Source organism: Chironomus tepperi, unplaced genomic scaffold, assembly GCF_022539635.2.
Source record: "Chironomus tepperi strain 1889 unplaced genomic scaffold, CSIRO-AGI_Ctep_v1 contig_370, whole genome shotgun sequence".
Classification (NCBI taxonomy): Eukaryota; Metazoa; Arthropoda; class Insecta; order Diptera; family Chironomidae; genus Chironomus; species Chironomus tepperi.
The window spans coordinates 431,453-452,176 of NW_027226492.1; the positions used below are offsets into that span (position 1 = coordinate 431,453).

A 20,724-nucleotide genomic window follows, 5' to 3' on the forward strand; every position below is an offset into this window, starting at 1 on the left:
CAGTTATTTAAAAATTAAGCACAATAAATTTAAATTAAATTTTTTATCAAAACTTTGCAATTTTTGCAAATAATTTATTGTGCTTTTAAAATTTTGACACAAAAATTTTTGTACAAAATTACATTAAAAACTGAAAAATAAATAAATAAATGTTATTATTAAAAAAGTGATTTCAAAAATTTCTTCTAAAATTTAAACTAAAAAACATTTTTTAAAAAACTAATAAATTTTATAGAAGGAAGAATTAAATTTAAAAACATTTAAAATTCAAAGTTAAATTCAATTCCAAAAAAATTTTGTGTCAAAATTTTTCCAAATATTTTTTAATCCATTTTTTATATTGAATGAAAACAAAGAAATCAAGCGCGATTCAAAAGAATGAAGAAAGAAAAGAAGAGAATTTGAGGGACAAATTTTGTCAAAATTATTTAAAATTTGACTGATTTTTTACACATTAAAAATTAAATAACTGTCAAAAAAATCATAATTTTTTTAAATTAAGAATTTTTTCAAAAAAAAAATTTAATTTTTGAAAAGTTTAATTTAAAATTTTTTTTTCTTGTCAATGAAACTTTGAGAGAGAAAAGGAAAGAGGAAGCCCAAAGTTAATTGCTTTTTCAGACTCTTTAAATGATATAAAGTCATGGCAATGACCTCATTGGGACCCCCCTCCCCCCACTAGGGGGTTTTTTAGTTAAAAAAATCGAAAAATTACAATTTTTTCTTAAAATCAAGCAAAAAAATGAATTTTTATGAAAAATTTGAATTTTTCCAATAATTTTCCAATTCTCGAATGGGGTCCGTGCCCTCAAATACCCCCCTCTCTACCCCCTTAGATACAATACTGATTTAAACCCCACAATAGACCCTAAGAAGCCAATAAAGAGTTCTCTAGACTTTATCATGATATCCCAAGATAACCTTAACCTAAATTAGTCAAATTGTATACCCTATGAACCCTTACAACCCCCCATGATCCCACAATATCATCTCAACCCCACCTCATTCCAACATTTTAATTTAAAAAACCACCCAAAAAAAAATCATTTTTTAATTTTTTAAAGAACCAATTGCGTCAACAAATCCCAAACTTGGGGGTGGAAATGACAAAAAGCACATGAGCGGCACTTTTAGTTCCGATATTACAATTATGAGTTGCGCTGCTCAGGCTTATCCTGCACCTGTTTTTCGGTGAGTTTTGAGCTTTTTTTGTTTCCGTTGCACAAATTTTTTGCACACATTTTTTGGACAGCACAAAATGCTTGATCAGCACTGAAATTTTTGGGTTTCAATTTTGAGGTTAAATTAAAATTAAAACCTGAACATTTTTGGATATTAAGCTTCGCAGTTGATTTCTTTGTGGAACTTTTTTAAGTTTTTTTTTCGACATTTTTTCAATTTTTGACCCCAAATTTTAACTCAATTTTGCCCATAGAACCTGTAAACAAACTCTCACCACGTGTCAATGTTGCTGACAAATTGTCAATGCTGGTTGGATCTGCTGGTTCAATTATCAGCATGACATTCAATGCACAAGCAAGTCCATCGCCTGTTTTTAGGTTAGTTTGAGAGTTAAAAATGATGAAATTTTTGTAGAATTTTTTAAGGGTTTTGGGGATTGTTCGTTTGGTATATTATAGTAATAAGGCTTAGGAAAGGGGGAATGTGGGGGCTAAGCATGTTTCTAGGAGTCTGTTTGGTGGTCAAAATTCAAATCCCAAGAACATCCTAAATTAGCGATTTAATTTCAAACTAAAACCGGCTATATTACCTTGTTCAACTAAACCCTCATTTTACCCTCCTCCTCATCAACACCCCACCCACTTTTCAACCACAATCTAATTTTCAAACACCCTTCCCCCTCCTTGCCCCTTAATCAAAAATTAAAAATGGTCCATCTTCGCCCTTGCATGTTTTTAAGGAAAAGAAAATGGGTTGAGGGGTCAAAACGTCAATTCTCCACATTCCCTAATAACTAAACAGACCCCAAACATAAATTTCCAATTTTTAACCCTATTTATTTTCACTAAATTTCAATACATTTTTTGTCAATAATTATTGAAGCTTATTTCTGCCATCTTGTTGAATTCCTTCATAAAAATCTCAAATGTTCTTCTGAGTCTCTCTAAGTTTTGTCCACTTGTTATTGGAACTGATGCTTTGAATTTGATTTCTCTTGATGGTTCGAAGCAAATTTTGTCAAATCTCCAAATGTTTTGTATGAAAGTTTCAAAGTCGTTGAGAATGTTGTTCATTTGACGACGACCTGTGGGGAATGAGAAGGGATTTTAGTTGATTGTGGGGTTGTTTGCTTGTTTCGTAACTCGAGAGCTCAAAGTCAACTCAAATTTGGTTCGGAATCGAGTCGACTTTTCCATACCCCAAGTCGAAATCTAGTTCTGCGTAACTCAATTAGGGTATGCGATTTCGTAACAAAAAAGAATCAAATTTTAACTTACGTCGAATTTTATGCACAAATTCTTGACCAATTTGATAATTTTTTGACCTTTCTTGTTCAACAATTGCAAGCGTATTTCTAGTTTCATTCAAATCGTCATCGAAGCTATGTATTTTGGTTATTATTGAAGCTGCGTTTGATATTGAACTCTGGAGAACTGTTACTATGGAAATTAAAATTGTTATTCTTAATAAAAATGTCATTTCTGCTGTGATAAATTGTAATTTTGAATAAGATGCTTCAAAAATGAGATTTTGAGGCTTTGAGAATTGAAATTGTAAATTCAGTCTTAGAATGAACTAATTTTATAGTTTGTTAACTAAACTTTTCCAAAAGTTTGAACTACCTGATGTTATGTCACTTATTTTAGGTAGTACAGCTTTATTTACATTTCAATAATGAAACCATTCGCGTTAAATTACAATTATTAAGAATATTATCACGGAAAATTCAAAAAATTGAATAATTGTATCCAAACCTAAACTTACTTCCTCGACTAGCACTAATAAGCTCCTGTTTAAACAAATTGACTGCCAACTAGCTCTAGTCTAACTACTTTCTCGCCACCTAAGTTTCATAATTTCAATGTGTGACAATTAGGCAGCATAAATAGTGATTTTAGGCAGCAAATTTTATTTTAAGTCCTCAACTCTTCCAACATTCAAGAGCGATCTAAATGATTTCTTTGTCATTTCAAATTTCAACCAAAATATTTTTCAAAAATGCTAAAAATTTGAAATATTTTCATATTTCTTCAGAACCAATTGGACATTTACCACCCAAAGTGAATCCCCAAGATCGCTCAGTTGTTCTTGATGGATCAATTGGAAAAACATTGGATCTCATTTGTGCTGCACAAAGTTATCCACAGCCTGTTTTTCGGTAAGATCATCCAATTTTCTCTCTCAAAATTTTGATTTGATTTTGACATATTGTTTCCATTTTCTGCTTGATTTCTTGGTTTCGTTCCTACTTTATGTGACATTTTTGTTGATTTCTCACTTCTTCCCCAATTCAGAACCAATCAATAAACTTTCACCAAAACTCACAACTGGAGAAAATATTCAAGTTATCAGATTCAATACTGATGAACACATTTCACTGCTCTGTGCTGCTCAAGCTAGTCCACCGCCTATTTTTAGGTTTGTTTTTATTAATTTATGAGTTTTTATTTCGAAATTGGCAAGAAAAAATCAAATTTGAATAGAACAAGTTGGTTAATTTGTCGAAAATTGTCTCAGGCTGACATGACTCTGAATTGGTGTCGGATACGGCTTAAATCCGGGAATGATGTGCAAATTTTGGTTCCTTTAAGTCATAAAATGCAGCGTTTTTATGAGAACTCGCTTGATTTCTTTGGAATTTGCAATAATTTTGTTGAAAATTGCAATCATATTGTCAATTTAAACTGATTTTTCCAGAACCAATCTCAAGTACACCACCAAAGATGTCGACTGTTGATACTCGACCTGTATTTTATCCATCAAATTATTCATTTTCACTCCTTTGTCCTGCTCAGGGTTATCCAGCTCCTGGATTTAGGTACTTTTTTGTGATTATTTTTCTGTTTGTTGTCAGTTCCTTTGCTTCTCTTTCTCGAAGTTTTCTTGAATGATCTGCTTGATTTCTTCCTCATTCTCGTTTGATTTTTCAAATTTCAAATTAAATTTTCTAATAATACTCAACAAAATCTCTCAAATTTTAAGAACCAATCGGACATGTTGCCCCAAAGGTCAATGATGTTGAAAAGGCTCACATCTTGGTTCGTGAAATCAACAAGTCAATCAATTTATTGTGTCAGGCTCAAGCTTATCCAACTGCAATGTTTCGGTAAAAAATTATGAAAAATTCAATATTTTTGGTTCAAAATTCTGCGTTTTAATTTAACTATTGTGCTTATTACGATTGGCACGTAGTGCTTAGTGTCGATTAGGGCATTCAATCTTGGACTTAAATTGTATCTATCTCGGGATCAATTCCGGTCGATTCTGTGCATTTTTATCACAAGATTAAACATCAAACTTAATTTGATTCCTTGATTTTTTGGCTTGATTCATTCTGTATTCTGCGCTTGATCTCTTTGATTTCCATTCAATATTTTTCCATTTTATGCTTCATATCCTTACAATTTTCATCCTTTTTTCTCATTAAAGAACCAATTGGACACGTTGCTCCGAAAGTTAATGATGCTGATAAGTCTCATGTGACTACTCGTGGCATTAATAGATCTATCAGTATGTTATGTCAAGCTCAGGCTTATCCGGCTGCAATGTTTCGGTAATAAGACTTTATTATGGGTTGTTTGGTCATTATAGCATCTTTTCTCGTTGTTCCTTGAATTTTATTTGATTTTCGTTGATAGAGAGTTGAAATTAGGTTTTGTTAATTTAATATATCTACTGCTTACTTGCGACAAGTAAGCCCGCAGTGTTGCAATTTGTCGTCCTTAAAAATGAACTTTTCTTCAACTTTTGATTTGATCTTGATTTCTTTGCAGTCACTTAAATTTGAAGTTTAACATTTTATTAAATATTCCTTAAAGAACCAATTGGACATGTCGCTCCAAAAGTCAATATAATTGATAAAATTCAAGCAGCTGTAAGCTCAGTTGGCAAAACTATCAGCATGCTTTGTCAAGCACAAGCTTATCCTTCGGCTATGTTTCGGTAAATTTTTGGATTTTTCTTGATACTCTGATAGACTTGCTCTATATAATCGATCAAGAACTTCTTTGTTTCAATTAACTGATTATTGTCCAAATTCTACTTTAGTATAATCTTCCTATACTACCTGCATTACATTTTCTTATATTAAATTCCTTATCAAGGTTTGATTTGTCAATTTTTTCTCTAAAATTCTCATTGGATTAATTGGAATTGAAAGTTCAATTTGCGCTTGATTTCTTGTGATTCTTCATATTGTAAGTCATACTTTAAAAAATATGTAAATTAAATTAATTTCCTTAAAGAGCCAATTGGACATGTTGCACCGAAAGTCAACCTTATTGACAAAACTCAAGTTGCAATAAGTAGTATCGGAAAGACTGTCAGCATGTTGTGTCAGGCTCAAGCTTATCCATCCGCTATGTTTCGGTAATAAAGCCATGAAAAGCTTTGGTATTTATTTTATGCTTCTCTTTGAACTCACTGCGTCTTTAGATTTAGAAATTGATTCAAAATCCGGATTGACTTCGAGGTCTTCAGTAAACATTGTCAATCAAAAATCTGTCCAGTCAGTAATTTTTGACTATTTTTGCTAATCGAACATTTTGTAATCTATAGCCTACCCAATACATACTCCTGTTAAACAAAAATGTCTGAATCGATAAATTCGATCTTAATATTTCCTCTATTGAATCGTGCAAATCAACCACATTAATTAAGATTTCTTTGTCTTCATTCTAAATGACTCTAAACTTTCTAACTATTTTTCCAACTTAAATTTCTCAATTAAGAACCCATCGGTCACGTTGCACCAAAAATCAATCTCGGTGATAAATTTCAAGCTAGTGAATGTGACATTGGACAAACAGTCAGCATGCTATGTCAGGGTCAGGCATATCCGTCAGCTATGTTTCGGTAAGAGTTGCTGAGAACCTTTTGTTGTTGCTGAGTCTGTTCTCAAGTTCGGTTTCCCAAAGTCCTGCTAACTCTGATTGGATGTTCTGAATTTTTAAAAAAATTGTCTGATTGTGTAATAAGATTTGTGCTTTATTGTTCCTTAAACAGGATATTTTAATTGATTTTGGGATTCTAAGTTGGATAGATCGATGTTCATTCTATCAGTTGATCAAGTCGGTCAATTAATTTACCCAAAACCTCAACTAATTCTCAAATTTCTTCTGAATCGCGCTTGATTTCAACCAAAAATTCACATAAAATTGCCATTCCTAAAACTAATTCTTATTATAGAACCAATTGGTCATGTCGCACCCAAAGTCAATGACGGCGACAAATTTCACGTAACTGAGCGTTCAGCTGGTACAACTGTTAGTATGTTGTGTCAGGCTCAGTCCTACCCAACTGCAATGTTTCGGTAAATACTAACTAAATGCAAAAAAGTTTTGTGTTTTTTGTGATTTTTTCTTTATTTTAATTGAATATATTGGGGATGATTTAGGGGTTGTGGGGGATAGGGGAGGGGTATGAGGGGTTTTGGGGTTTTTTTTCTTTGCACCGAAATGTCAGCGACCAATAGTCAAGTTCCTTTAGACTTTCTTCAACAGCAATCTCTTTCCAAGTCTAAAAACCTTCATTCGTCCATGCTGTTCAGCATGTTTAGCCTCATTTGGATGCACGACTCTTAATGGATTATTCTTAAAATCCTCAAAATTCATGACTAAACTCTTCAACTTCCGTTTCATGACTTTAACTTGATGTTCTTGTTCCGAAAAGTCTGATTCCGATCTTAGTTCCTCAATTTTATCAAACAGTTCCTTAATTGACATCCTGAATGACTTAAGCAGTTCAGCATGAATGCCTGGATGTCGATCCTCATCTCTTGTTGGCACTTCCATTGCATATGTGTCAAATTCTTCTTGAAATTGTTGAAGTTTGTCTTTGAAGCTGATCATTGATTTTGGATGGATTGTCAGTTCCCGGAGATATTCAAGCTCACGTTCGGTGTCGGTCCTCAACTTGCAGACGTCGTGAGTCAAGCCGACTTGCTTGAATTCGAATAAATTGTAATTTTGGTTGATTTCAGCGCGATTTTGTTGGATTTGCTCGCGGAGGTCATTTTGGTCGGTTTTGAGGTTAGAAATTTCAGTTTGCAGCTGAGTGACTTGAGCTTTAAGCTTCAAATTTTCCATTCTTAGTTTTGTGGCTTCTTTGGAGTTTTCGGATAAAATGAACAATTTTTCTTCAATTTTTGAGTATTTTTGCAGTAAGTCTTTTAAAGTTGGGTCCAGATTGTCCTCCTGGACGTCAATTTGGTCATCAACCTCTTCAAAAATTTCATCTTCGGTGAGCTTTCGTGGCTCGGGTTTGGGTTCTGACTTGACTCCCAACTTGACTTTTGGATAGGCTTTAACCTTATCTTTTAAATTGACATCCAGCTTGACTCTCGAATTGACTTCTGGATTGAATCCTGAATTGAATCCCAAATTGATTCCTGACTTGACTTCTGACTTGACATTCGACTTGACTTCTGACTTGACTTCAGAGTTGTCGTCTGACTTGACTTCTGGATTTAATTCTGACTTGACTTCTGACTTGACGTCTGACTTGACTTCCGACTTGACGTCTGACTTGACTTCCGACTTGACGTCTGACTTGACTTCCGACTTGACGTCTGACTTGACTTCCGACTTGACGTCTGACTTGACTTCTGACTTGACTTCCGACTTGACTTCTGACTTGTCTTCTTGCTCAAATTCTGCCTTGACTTCTGAACTGACATTTGACTTGACTTGTTCGGACTCAACTTCCGAAACTGACCGTTGCCCCCTCGACATATCCTTAAACTTTGAATCAAAATTCTTCGTCAAATTCATCATTTTGTCCTCAAAACTGATGAAAATTGACTGAAAATATTTTTCAAACATTTTATCAACTTCCTTGAGTATTTCAGCTTTAAAGTCCACAAGATCATCTTCGTCGTATTCTACGGGGCTGGGTGTTGTTGTGATTTGTTCAATTGTTTCAGTTTCTGAGTAGTCAACTGGATCAGATGACAGAATTCCTGTTGTATATTCAGTAAATTTTGACTTTGCGAGCTCAATTATGCTGGATGAGTGGCATAAGTTGGCGCAGATGGCCATTGTGATGATTAGTTTTGTGATTATGTTCATTTTTAGGGATTAATTGGGGTTTGTTGATGAATTATTTTGTGATTTTTGAGTGCCTCAATCCTTAAATGCTCAAAAATCTTCGAATTTTGATGATTTTACTCAATTTTATTGACTTTATATCCAAAATTTTGCTTTAAATTGCCTTAATTTGATGAAATTCCAATCCAAATTAGTCTAATTGCTTCTCAATACTGATTATCATTTAGAAATTCAGCAACCTTTTTATACAGTTTTAGAATTTGTAAAGTTTCTCAACAATCAGTTCCAATAAGAATCTGATAAAGTTGTGCTGAATTGACAATCTTTCGATTTTTTGTTTGTAAACAAAATAAAGTTTCAAATTTTTATGAACTCTTGGTACATCATTTTTGGGGTTCTTGCGAATGTTTTCGAAAATTTGCGAAAATTCGGAAATTTGTTCGAAATTGACATATAGATTCCAAAGCTCAATTGAAGTCTAATTTACACTAAATGTTAATTAAACTGATTACACTTAAGTATAAAGCTCAAAATCAACTCAAACTCTATTTAAAGTCGAGTAGAACTCATCCAATTTTTCCAATATAAATTCAGGTCATCTTCAAGCTTTATTCAAAATTTGTACCTCAAATCCATCTCTTTCTTGATCATCAGCTTGATTTCTTTGAATTTTCTCATTTAAAAAACTAAATTTGACACTTAAAATTGTCCGTTTTATTCAGAACCGATCTCATCGACACCCCCAAGACTATCGACTGTTGACGCTCGTCCACTATTGATTCCAACAAGTCATTCCTTTTCTCTCGTATGTCCAGCTCAGGGCTTTCCAGCTCCTAGCTTTAGGTAAAGTCATTTAAAATTATAATTATGAAGTTGCAAGATAAAATGTGCAATTTCAGTTTGAAATTTGGTGTATAAAACCATTTGAAGCTAAATCTGCTGTTTAAACAATTGACAGGATATATGACTCTTCTTAGTGACTTTGTATCCTCGCTTAAAAACAAGCTGATCCCTCAATCATCGATATCTTAGTATAGACAAGAATCGACCAAAGAGAATAAGTCTTATTAATCATACAATTTTGAATTTCGTTGCTTGATTTCAACTGATTTTCTTCACAAATTTGCTCATTTTTAAATTGCCAAATATTTCTTTGCTTTTTTCTTTCAATTTTAAGAACCAATTTCATCACTTGCTCCAAAAATTAACGATGATGATCGCACAAAGCAAGCAACTCGTAAATCAAACAACGTTTTGAGTTTGAATTGTTTATCTCAAGCTTATCCTGCACCATTATTTAGGTTGGTTTTTTAAAAAAATCATAAGATTGTTTAAATGTTTCTCAAAATTAATTCAATTCAAAAAGCACAAATTGGTGACTTTGACTTGATGACAGGCTCTAATAGACAAATAGCATGCTCTCAAGAGCTTAAATATTCCAGATTAACATGATAGTTGGCGTTGCTGTTCTGCTCTTGAGACCACGTTCTTTGATATTAAAAAACTCATACTGTTCAGCCAAATCTCTACCATTCTCTACATCGCGCTTGATTTCTTGATTTCTTCATTAAAAATTTCACTGAAATTCATTCTAAAATTTTCTAAATTTTCATAGAACCAATCGGAAGTGTCGCACCCAAAGTGAACATGGGTGACGGAACAATCTTCCGAAAAGAGTCTGGTCATCATATTAATTTATTGTGTAATGCACAAAGTTATCCAGCTCCGCTGTTTAGGTTTGTAGATTTGTTTTCCTAATTGACAAGCTAGTGCTGTTATTTTAGGAATCTTAATGGTTTTTTGTGCCTAACTCTTCCTTTGTCTCTCTCAAAAATTGACAAAATTGGCTTCCCAATATTAAATATTCATTATTAATTCTCAATGATAGAGCCGGTTGGATACAAGGCACCTGTGTTCAGTACTGACTCTAAAGGAAGCATTTTTGAGAGAGCAATAGACTCAACTGTGACACTGCTATGTCAAGCTCAAGCTCATCCTATTCCGTCTATTAGGTATTGAGACTTATGTCATATTTTGAATTCGTGGCTTCTTCCTGATTGATCTCTCGAAGTTTCTCAATTGACAAGTTGATATCCCTAATTAATGAATAGTTTTAAGGATTCTTTGTCCACTCTGGACTAGATTGAAACTAAATTATTCACTAAAATTCTGTTTTTAGAACCAATTTCATCAACTCCTCCTCGTTTATCGAATGCCGACACTCGACGTGTCTTTGTGTCTGTGAATCATAGCTTTTCACTTTTATGTCCAGCTCAGGGATTTCCAGCTCCTGGTTTTAGGTACAAACAATCTTTTCGTAGTTTTTTTTGTTCCTTGTTCTTAACTGTTTGGTGATTTTTAAGGTTTGAGTCTTGAAATGTACTTGTTACGTCTAAATTTGTGAAGTCAACCGTGAATGCCTTGATTCACAAACTCTTACATGATATTTTTCAATCTATTAAGTCATGAACTCATAGATTGTGTGATATTAAAAAAACCTGAAGCTTCCTCTTCCATAATTCCGTTCAATTTCTCTCTTAAAGTTTTCATTTGACTAGAAATTTGACTCATATCTATAAGTTTGCTGCTAATTTTGTTGAAAATTTTCATCTTATAGAACCAATTTCATCAACACCACCTAGAATGTCAAATAAAGATACTCGACAAGTTTATGTCTACGTTGGTGAAAGTTTCTCACTTTTGTGTCCAGCTCAAGGCTTTCCTGCTCCTGGATTTAGGTTGGAAATAATTAAAAATTTTATAATTTTTCTAATCTCGTTAGTTTTTGATAATTATGACATGCTTAAAGATTAGTTCTTATTAATCCATTGGAATTCTAAGAACACTAATAAGACGAGAGACAGGTTCCTATTTTTGGCTAGAACAGCTCATTATGGCAATTTATTTTGTTGTTCGTCTCTTTCTCTATTGAACATGCTTGATTTCTTTGGTATTCACATCATTATTGACCCTTAATCTATACTTTACCACTTTGTTTCTATCAATTTTTTAACAGAGCCTGTAAACTTAAGAGCTCCTGTGTTTAACTCTGAATCTAAAATTAGTCAGTTCCAAAAGGCAATGAATACAGATATTGCATTACTGTGTCAAGCACAAAGTTTTCCAGTTCCATCTTTTAGGTATGATACTTTTGTATCTCTTTTCCTATATTTTGTTACTTTAGCAAATTGTAATTTCTTGTCGACTTATTCATATAAAATCTATGTCTATAACTGCAATTCGCAATTATTAGTTTTGGTTTCAAATACGCTGTAGACAGGTTTCTTGAAGCCTTGGTTTTGACAAATTCCCGAGTTTAAGACCAAAAAGAAACGAAATTCTCTTAAAATAATGAATCCTCACTCAATCCGCTTGATTTCTTTAAAAAACATTCAAAATTATTCTCAATTAATTCCAATTTGTAACTAAATGAATAATTTCACAGAACCTGTTGCATCTGTTTCACCAAAAATTCAATCTGGCGATGAATTTAAATTTGTCAAAAGTAAATTTGGTGAATCGTTGAGCATTTTATGTCCTGCTCAATCATATCCAACACCTGTGTTTAGGTATGATATTTAAATAGTCTTAGAATTGTGTCTGATTAAGGTTGATGGTCTTAAATTGGTCTAAATCAGGAGTGTGCACCTTTTTTTGTATCACAACAGGGTTTAATCCTTGATTTTAATTGCGGCACTCAGGTTGTTGTATTTCGTGGTACACAGGTTGCCCAAAACTGCTCTTATTCCAAAAATCTCTCAAAATTTTCCTCAATTCTCTTCAATTTTCTCTCAAAGTTTCCAGACGAGAACCTCAAAAATTCTCATCCATAAACTTAAAATTCCTTAAATTCTTTAAACATTTTAGAGCCGGTCAGCTTCAAGGCTCCAGCATTCAACAGTGACTCAAAAACAAGTCGCTTTGAACGCGATCAAAATACGTCAATTTCATTGCTTTGCCAAGCTCAGGCTGCTCCGGTTCCTGTGTTTAGGTAATGATGGACAGTCAGTTGCTGTTTAGAGTTCCTTGAATCGCTTGATTTCATTGGTTTCATTCAGAAATTTTGAAAAATTTGACATAAAGTTCAAAAGTTGTGCTTTTAAATCATTTAAAATTTTCAGAACCGATTGGTCACAAAGCTCCGTCATTTGCAAATGATGTCAAAAGTATTTCAATTTCGAGAGAAGTTAACAGTCCATTTGAGTTGTCATGTCGTGCTCAAGGATATCCTAGTCCTAGTTTTAGGTAGTTATTGTGTTTTTTGACACAGTTTATGGTTCAATGCTGAGTTTTCCATTGAATTTTGGTTGATTTTCTGTATGATTTGAGTGTTTGTGGCAATTTGGCATCAAATGTCTTACAATCTAAAGTTTATAAGGTACATAGGAGCGTATCCAAGGCCAATCCCCTTAGTCGATAATGTCACAGAGCTACATTAAGGCCTTTTTACTTGAATCAGAGTTGACCAGGCTCCAGTGGAGTAGGGACTCCAAAAATTCTATCAAATCTGACTTAAACTCCATATTAAACATTTTATTTCCCTTTACAAAATCAAAATCAGCAGTCTAACCTCAAAAACTGCTCAAAAATATAGTAAATTTTGACAAAAATTTTGAATCTCGCTTGATTTCTCGACTCTTTGTTTTCATTAAAATTGCCATTAAACTTAAAATTTGGCCTCCTTAATTTTATTAAACCAAATTTCTACATTTAGAACCAATCAGTCCAGTTCCACCACGAATTTCTGGAAGTCGTCTACTTGAAATTGAGGTTACAATTCAACAATCACTGTCAGTTTTGTGTTTAGGACAAAGTTTTCCCACTCCGTCATTTAGGTAAATTTATTGGAATTTTTCGATTGTGTACAACCTGATCTATTTGATCACCTGATCACCATGCATCTAATTCTTCTTCTTCTTCTTCATCATCTTCTTTGCTGGATCTATAGATCAGTTGTGATCCATGACCATTCTCAGTTGACATCTAAAACTGGCTCTATCACTGGCTGCCCTTTGCTAATTGCCAATACCAAGTGCTACACTATGAATCTGAATAGTATAAACTATCCAAAATCCGATACTGAGCCGGTGTGACTCTGGAAAGCTGTTGAATTCAAACTGATCCCGGCAAAAAAGGTAAAGTCTCATCGACTTGGGATTGGATTTTGGATCGATTGGCCTTAAACGTCTCCCAAAGCTGCCTCCATAGCTAGCTTTTGTTTGTCAATTACTGATAATAAATGTTAAGCCATTTCTATCAACAGCTTCTCTCCATGAGTTCTTAGAGTCATATTCTTAAGGTTTTATAATTGATCAATTATGAATCCTTAATTAGGCATATTGAGTTGGTTTATAAGATTTAACAAAATTCGATTCAAAATTAGCAATTTATCTAAAAATCTGGTCTCCTTATCTCAAATCCTCTAAATCTCTCAAAGTTTCATTTACAAGTTGAATATTTAGATCAAATATGCTCAATTGTCTCATAATTTCCTCCAATTTTCCTTTAAGAACCAATCGGAAGTGTCCCAGTTCGTCTATCTGGCGATCGTCTTCAAGATTTAACTGTTCGAATCAATAATTCAATCTCAATTTTGTGTCTTGGTCAATCATTTCCCACTCCGTCGTTCAGGTAAATTTTGTATTGAATTGTTGGGTGTGTTTCTGTATTTTGAGGGGTTATTGGGGATGTATCTAGGGGGTAGGGTCAATTTTAGATGAAATTCTTCAATTTTCTGGGGTTTTTGAGTCAAAAATTCATGAAAAATTCTAAATTTTTGAGTTTAATTGAATTATATTTTTATCCCTTTACCTCACTAATTCCGTAACACGAACAGTTCCTCTTAACCTCCTCTACTTATAAGATTTCGGACAACCTTTCTGAAGGATGCATAGATTGTCCAGAACATTTAAATTCACTTTAACCATATTTAACACAATTTTACTCCAAAATTATCCATTTTTGATTATATTTCAATCAATATTCACAGCAATCCTTCCATTTTGGCTTCCTCTGAACAATTTTCTCTCTCAAAACTTCAAAAATTCCTCAATAATATTCATAACCTTAAATCAACTTCCAATCAACTTTTCATTCCATTAGAACCAATCAGTCAAGTCAAACCGGCAATTAAATCCAAAACAATTGAGATTAAAGAAGTTCAAATTGGCGAATCATTTGTTGGTATTTGTTTTGGACAAGCATTTCCAGTTCCTGTTTATCGGTAATGTTGTCTTGTTCAGTATGATGTGTTTAGTATGTCTAGTTATGTTCCACAAAGCTGCGTTGTTGATTCAAAATTAAAATTGCATTTTTTCATCAATTTTTTTAGGAATTTTGAGAACTTTTTCATCAAAAACTTGCAAATTTGGCAATAAAAAGATTAAAAACTATAATAAGTGCCTTCCCATGTACACCTGGAAGTTCAAAATCAATTAACATCCACAATTTTCCTCGAATTTGATCAAAATTTTGAAGAAAAAGTTCTCAAATTTCCCAAAATTTCAACACAATTTTCTAACATTTTTACCCTCTCTTTACCCCACCACGCACCCCACAGATGGTACAAATTTATCGAAGGATCTCAACGTAAATCACCAGTTCCACTTGGCGATAGAATCAAGCAAGTCTCAGGCACTTTAATCATCAAAAATGCAGTCGTCGAAGATTCTGGCAAATACTTGTGCGTCGTCAACAATTCAGTCGGCGGTGAAAGTGTCGAAACCGTATTGACAGTCACAGCACCATTATCGGCCGAAATTGAACCAAAAGTACAGACAATTGACTTTGGAAGACCAGCAGTATTTACATGCAGATTCTCAGGAAATCCAATCAAGACAATGAGATGGATGAAGGATGGAAAGTTTATTGATCATACCGATGCCATTTTGAGAATTGAGGCTGTAAAGAAGGAAGACAAGGGAAGTTATCAGTGTGTTATTAAGAATGATCAGGAAAGTGCACAGGCTACAGCTGAATTGAAACTTGGAGGACGATGTAAGTTGATTTTTATTTGGGTTTGGGGCAGTTGTGTAGGCTAGCCTACATGGGTTACCTTGGCCTACCTGAGATAATTTAATTTAGCCGGGACACCTGTCTTAGTCGAGACACATTATATTATCCAGGGTACTTTACCCTTTTATTTGGATATATTTTTTTAGACAGGATGCATTAATTTAGTCGGGATTCCTTACCTTAGTCGGGATTCCTTACCTTAGTTGGGATTCCTTACCTTAGCAAAGATTCCTTGCCCTAGTCAGAATTCCTTATCTTAGCTGGGACACATTACTTTTGCTGGGACACCTTACCTTAGTCGGGATTCCTTACCGTAGTTGGGATTCCTTACCTTAGCAAAGATTCCTCACCTTAGTCGGGATTTCTTACTTTAGCTAGGACACCATACCTTAGTCGGGACACTGTACATTAGTCGGGACACCTTACCTTAATTCAATTTAACAATCTTTCTTCCTTTATTCAGTCGATCCACCAATCATCCGTCAAGCCTTCTCCGAAGAAATTCTCCACCCAAGCACACCAGTCTTTATCAAATGTATCGCCGGCGGTAATCCAACACCAGAAATCTCATGGGAACTTGATGGCAAAAAAATCTCAAATTCAGAACGTTTCCAAGTCGGTCAATATGTAACAGTCAATGGCGATGTCGTTTCGTACTTAAACATCACAACAGTTCAAACCAAGGACGGCGGTCTGTACAAATGCGTTGCAGCCTCAAAAGTCGGTGTTGTTGAGCACAAGGCACGTTTAAATGTTCACGGTCTACCATGGGTGAAGCCAATGGAAAAGAAGTCGATTGTATCAGGTGAAACTTTGGTCGTCAACTGTCCAGTTGCTGGATATCCAATTGAATCAATTGTTTGGGAACGTGAAAATCGAGTCTTGCCGATCAACAGAAAGCAAAAGGTCTTCCCTAATGGAACTTTAATCATTGAGAATGTTGAAAGGAATTCGGATCAGGCAACTTATACTTGTGTCGCAAAGGCTGCTGATGGATATGCTGCAAGAGGAACACTTGAAGTTGAAATTATGGGTAAGTTTGATGAATTTTTAGTTATGAATTTAGATTGGGGTTGTTTGAGATGAACTTGGGATTGGGGTTTTGAGAAGGGTATTTACATCAGATATAGCTGGTGTATTTTGGTTTTAATTAGCAGATTTGATAAGAAATTGAGTAAATTTAGGAATTTTATTTACAATATGGGTCAAATTGGGTTTATATATACACTCGAGTAGAACAGCCTTGGGTTAAATTCTAGATATCTATACCTGAAAGTGAGATCCTTTTGAACAGAGTGGAGCTGTTCTACTGCGCAACCAGATTACTTACTTGCTTTACTTACTAGGTAAGGGACCACTAGGGCTCATTGCTAAAATGTTTAGGACTGTAGCATCCTTTTTAACACATTCAATCCAGGAATTATTTGGATATAACTAGATTAAAGCTTGCTAATTGCGAATCTTGTCATGTTTAACTCGAACAGCACAAGTTGGTTAATCGATCTATAATCCATCTCAAAGGCCAGCATGACTCTGACATGATGCTGGATTTTAATCGAATTTAGTACCAAGTCATGGTCACGTTGGCCTGGGGCATTGTTTTTGATCGTTTAACTGATTAGTGCTAATTGAGTAGCTAGACATATGGTCGACTAATCGACACCTGTTCTACTCAAAGAATTTATAACTTAGTCCTATCTTACGAAGCTTATTCAATATGCTCGATTAGCATTAATGTTCAACATTTGGTCACTTATTAGTGCTATAGCTCGAATATGTGTATAGCCGACTAAATGTCCTAAAATTAGAGAAGACAGCTTGTAAGGGGTATCCTTGAGGGGAGTGAAAACATTATAATATCATCTTAACCCCAGATTAATCTCAAGTTCATCCAAATTACTTCAATCATTTTATACACAAAAATATTTGAATTTATATGAAAAACTACGAAGAAAATCTACGAAAAATATACAAAATAATTCAACATAAAAGTACGGTAAGTTTGGATCTGCAATGAATTTAAATCCGACGTTGTCTAAATATCCATAAAATTTGGGATTAAACCCCAAAATAACTCACCGTTGTCAAACTAAAAAATATTGAAAAATCTCCAATAATTTTCACAATTCAGTCCTCCCACAAATCGTGCCATTTGACTTTGGTGCTGATGAAGTAAATCTCGACGATATGGTATCAGCCACATGCACTGTCAACAAAGGCGATTTTCCAATTGACATTGTGTGGCTTCATGCCGACACAAAAGGTGTTGAACGTAAATTAATCACAAATGACGGTGTTGTAATAACAAGGACGAATCAGAGGATCAGCATGCTGAGTATTGAGGCTGTTAAGGCACGACATCGAGGAAATTTTACATGTGTTGCTAAGAATCGAGCTGGAAGTTCACAGCATAGTGCAGTTTTGGCTATTAATGGTTTGCAAATTTGGGGACTTTAAAATGCGGATTTTTGCGATTTGTTTCCTTAAAAATTGAGATTTTTTTGAATATTCTGAATTTTATTGACTTAATTGACGTAATGCTCAATCCTGTCCCTTATTAGTCCTTCCCCAAATCAGCCCCTTCTCATTCGGAGAAGAGGAAGTTAACTTTGACGACGCAGTTACGGCAACATGTACAGTCACAAAAGGAGATACACCACTCAAAATTTGGTGGACATTCAAAGGAGCTAATGATGATTATGCACACAATTTAACAACAAATGACGGAATTGTCATTACTAGAACTGGTCAAAGAATGATTGTACTTGGTATTGATGCTGTTAAAGCTCGACATAGAGGAAATTATACGTGTTTTGCTCAAAATAAGGGAGGATACTCACAGCACAGTGCATTTTTATCAGTCAATGGTTCGATTATTCTTCTAATTTGGTTTTAAATCTATTCATTCCTAAATATTCAGAATTTTGCAATTTTATACCCAAAATACCACAAAACTGTCTAATTTGAAATAAAAATCTATTCCAAGTTGCATGCACATGCGAATACATCCGCATGCATTCGCATATGATTAAACCCCCAATTCTAACTAAACATAACCTCAAAATTTCCCTCTAGTTCTCCCCCAAATCAGTCCCTTCTCATTCGGCGAAGAAGAAGTCAATTTCGACGACGCTGTAGCTGCAACATGCATCATAACCAAAGGAGATGCACCAATTAAGATTTGGTGGAGTTTGGTTGATGATTTTGACAAGTTTGAGAAGAACTTGAGTACAAATGATGGAATTATGATAAATAGAAATAGTCAAAAGCTTAGCGTACTCAACATTGAGGCTGTTAAGGCCAGACACAGAGGCAACTATACATGCTATGCTAAGAATAAAGCAGGCGTTACTCAACACAGTGCCTTCTTATCAGTCAATGGTTCGATTTAATGTTGATTCTTTTGATTTAACTGTCGACGATCAGAATTTTGCAATTTTTACCCCAATTTAAACCCCAATTTAATCATAAATACCCTTTAGTTCTTCCACAAATCAGTCCAATCTCATTTGGAGAAGATGAAGTCAATTTTGACGATGCCGTAGCTGCAACTTGTATTATCACAAAAGGTGACACACCAATAACAATTTGGTGGAGTCTAGTCGATGATTTTGATAAGTTTGAAAGAAATTTGACGACAAGTGATGGAATTGTCATTACTAGAACTAACCAAAAGATGAGCATGTTGGCTATTGAAGCTGTTAAAGCCAGACACAGAGGAAATTACACATGCTATGCTCAGAATAAGGGTGGACTTGCACAACATAGTGCCTTCTTATCAGTCAATGGTTTGAATTTAGATTGAATTTTTCCAATAATCTTCAGAATTTTGCAATTTGGGACTGAATTTTTTACAATTTTTTGAATTATTTTCATCAATTTAAAGCAGTGTTGTCCAAACTTTTGGGGTTAAGCCTCAGAACAGAGTCGGACCTAGTGTGTGGCATCACACAGTTTGGACACCACTGATTTTTAACCAATATTAGAGACTTTTAAGTTCAATAATTCTGAAAATTCCACTTCAGTTCTTCCCCAAATCGTTCCATTTTCCTTTGGTGAGGACGAAGTGAATTTAGACGACGCAATCAGTGCCGTTTGTACGATTACCAAAGGTGACGCTCCACTAAAGATTTGGTGGACATTTAAAGGCGTCGATGATGAATTTCCACACAATTTGACCACAAATGATGGAATTGTAATTACTAGGAATAATCAGAAAATGAGTGTTCTTGGTATTGAGGCTGTTAAAGCTCGTCACAGGGGAAACTACACGTGCTTCGCTCAAAATAAAGGAGGATTCTCACAAAACAGTGCTTTTCTCGCAGTCAATGGTTCGATTTGTGTCTAATTTAAACGATTTTTGGTCAATTTATCAGAATTTTGCAATTTTACTACCCCAAAAAGCTATTTAAGACTGAATTTTATAAAATATCCGTACTTCTTAGTTCTACCCCAAATAAGCCCCTTCTCATTCGGAGAAGATGAAGTCAATTTCGACGACGCTGTCTCTGCTGTCTGCACAATCACTAAAGGTGACACACCAATCTCAATTTGGTGGACATTAGTCGATGATTTTGACAAACACGAACGAAACTTGTCGACAAGTGATGGAATTATGATCACTAGAAATGGACAAAAATTGAGTTTGTTGAATATTGAAGCTGTTAAGGCTAGACATAGAGGCAACTACACATGCTATGCTAGAAACAAGGGTGGAATATCGCAGCACAGTGCATTTTTATCCGTCAATGGTACCATATTGGACATTTATATTGTGACTTATAGCTTCATCAGAATTTTTTGCAATTTGTTTCCTTTTTGGGATGTGTTTTTGTATCCAAAAATGCTGGGTTGTGCATTTAAGATGCAGGAAATGTAGGCTTGAGACTGAATTTGCTGGTTGTGGTATGGGACGGTACAGGTACGGCAATAGTACGGTTTATGAGACAACATGGCATGGCATAACAGTTGTTCCACTTTGCACACCATTGGTACCATACCACGTTGCCACCTGCACCATACCAGTGCCATACCTATACCATACCCTACCACAACCAGAGAACTCATTCCCTGCCATTCTTACCCAAACCCTAAGCCTTTAAACCCTAAATTACCTCCTCTTTAAACTCTTAGTTCTCCCACAAATCACACCAATCTCATTTGGCGAGGATGAAGTGAATCTCGACGATGCTGTCGCTGCTACATGCATCATCACAAAAGGCGACACACCAATTTCGGTTTGGTGGACGCTGCGTGATGATTTTGACAATTATGAGCGTAATTTGAGCACAAATGATGGTGTTGTGATAACTAGAAATAATCAAAAGGTCTCGTTGTTGACTATTGAGGCTGTTAAGGCTAGACATCGAGGAAATTATACGTGTTATGCTCAAAATAAGGCTGGAATTGCACAAATTAGTGCTTTTTTGGCTGTTAATGGTTTGAATTATTTTTAATTGATTTTTTTTCGAATTTTGCAATT

At 34.6% G+C, this 20,724-nt stretch overlaps 1 protein-coding gene across 50 annotated transcripts in view; it reads left to right on the plus strand.

Annotated features, from left to right (window-relative positions):
* The window catches only part of Dscam1 (Down syndrome cell adhesion molecule 1), a 71,428-nt gene that overhangs the window by 21,490 nt on the left and 29,214 nt on the right, over positions 1 to 20,724 (plus strand). For 25 of the 50 annotated variants that reach the window (XM_070647090.1, XM_070647087.1, XM_070647088.1 and 22 more), the window contains 3 exons: positions 1,065 to 1,191; positions 14,788 to 15,224; positions 15,706 to 16,275. In XM_070647090.1, coding sequence (XP_070503191.1) covers positions 1,065 to 1,191; positions 14,788 to 15,224; positions 15,706 to 16,275 — 1,134 coding nt within the window. Of the gene's footprint in view, positions 1 to 1,064; positions 1,192 to 3,879; positions 4,001 to 4,164; positions 4,289 to 5,912; positions 6,037 to 6,369; positions 6,494 to 8,950; positions 9,072 to 9,843; positions 9,965 to 10,845; positions 10,967 to 12,095; positions 12,220 to 12,942; positions 13,064 to 13,738; positions 13,860 to 14,330; positions 14,452 to 14,787; positions 15,225 to 15,705; positions 16,276 to 17,373; positions 17,677 to 17,803; positions 18,110 to 19,687; positions 19,994 to 20,724 lie in introns of all 50 variants that reach the window. The other 25 variants (XM_070647069.1, XM_070647105.1, XM_070647091.1 and 22 more) reach the window with 19 other exon arrangements.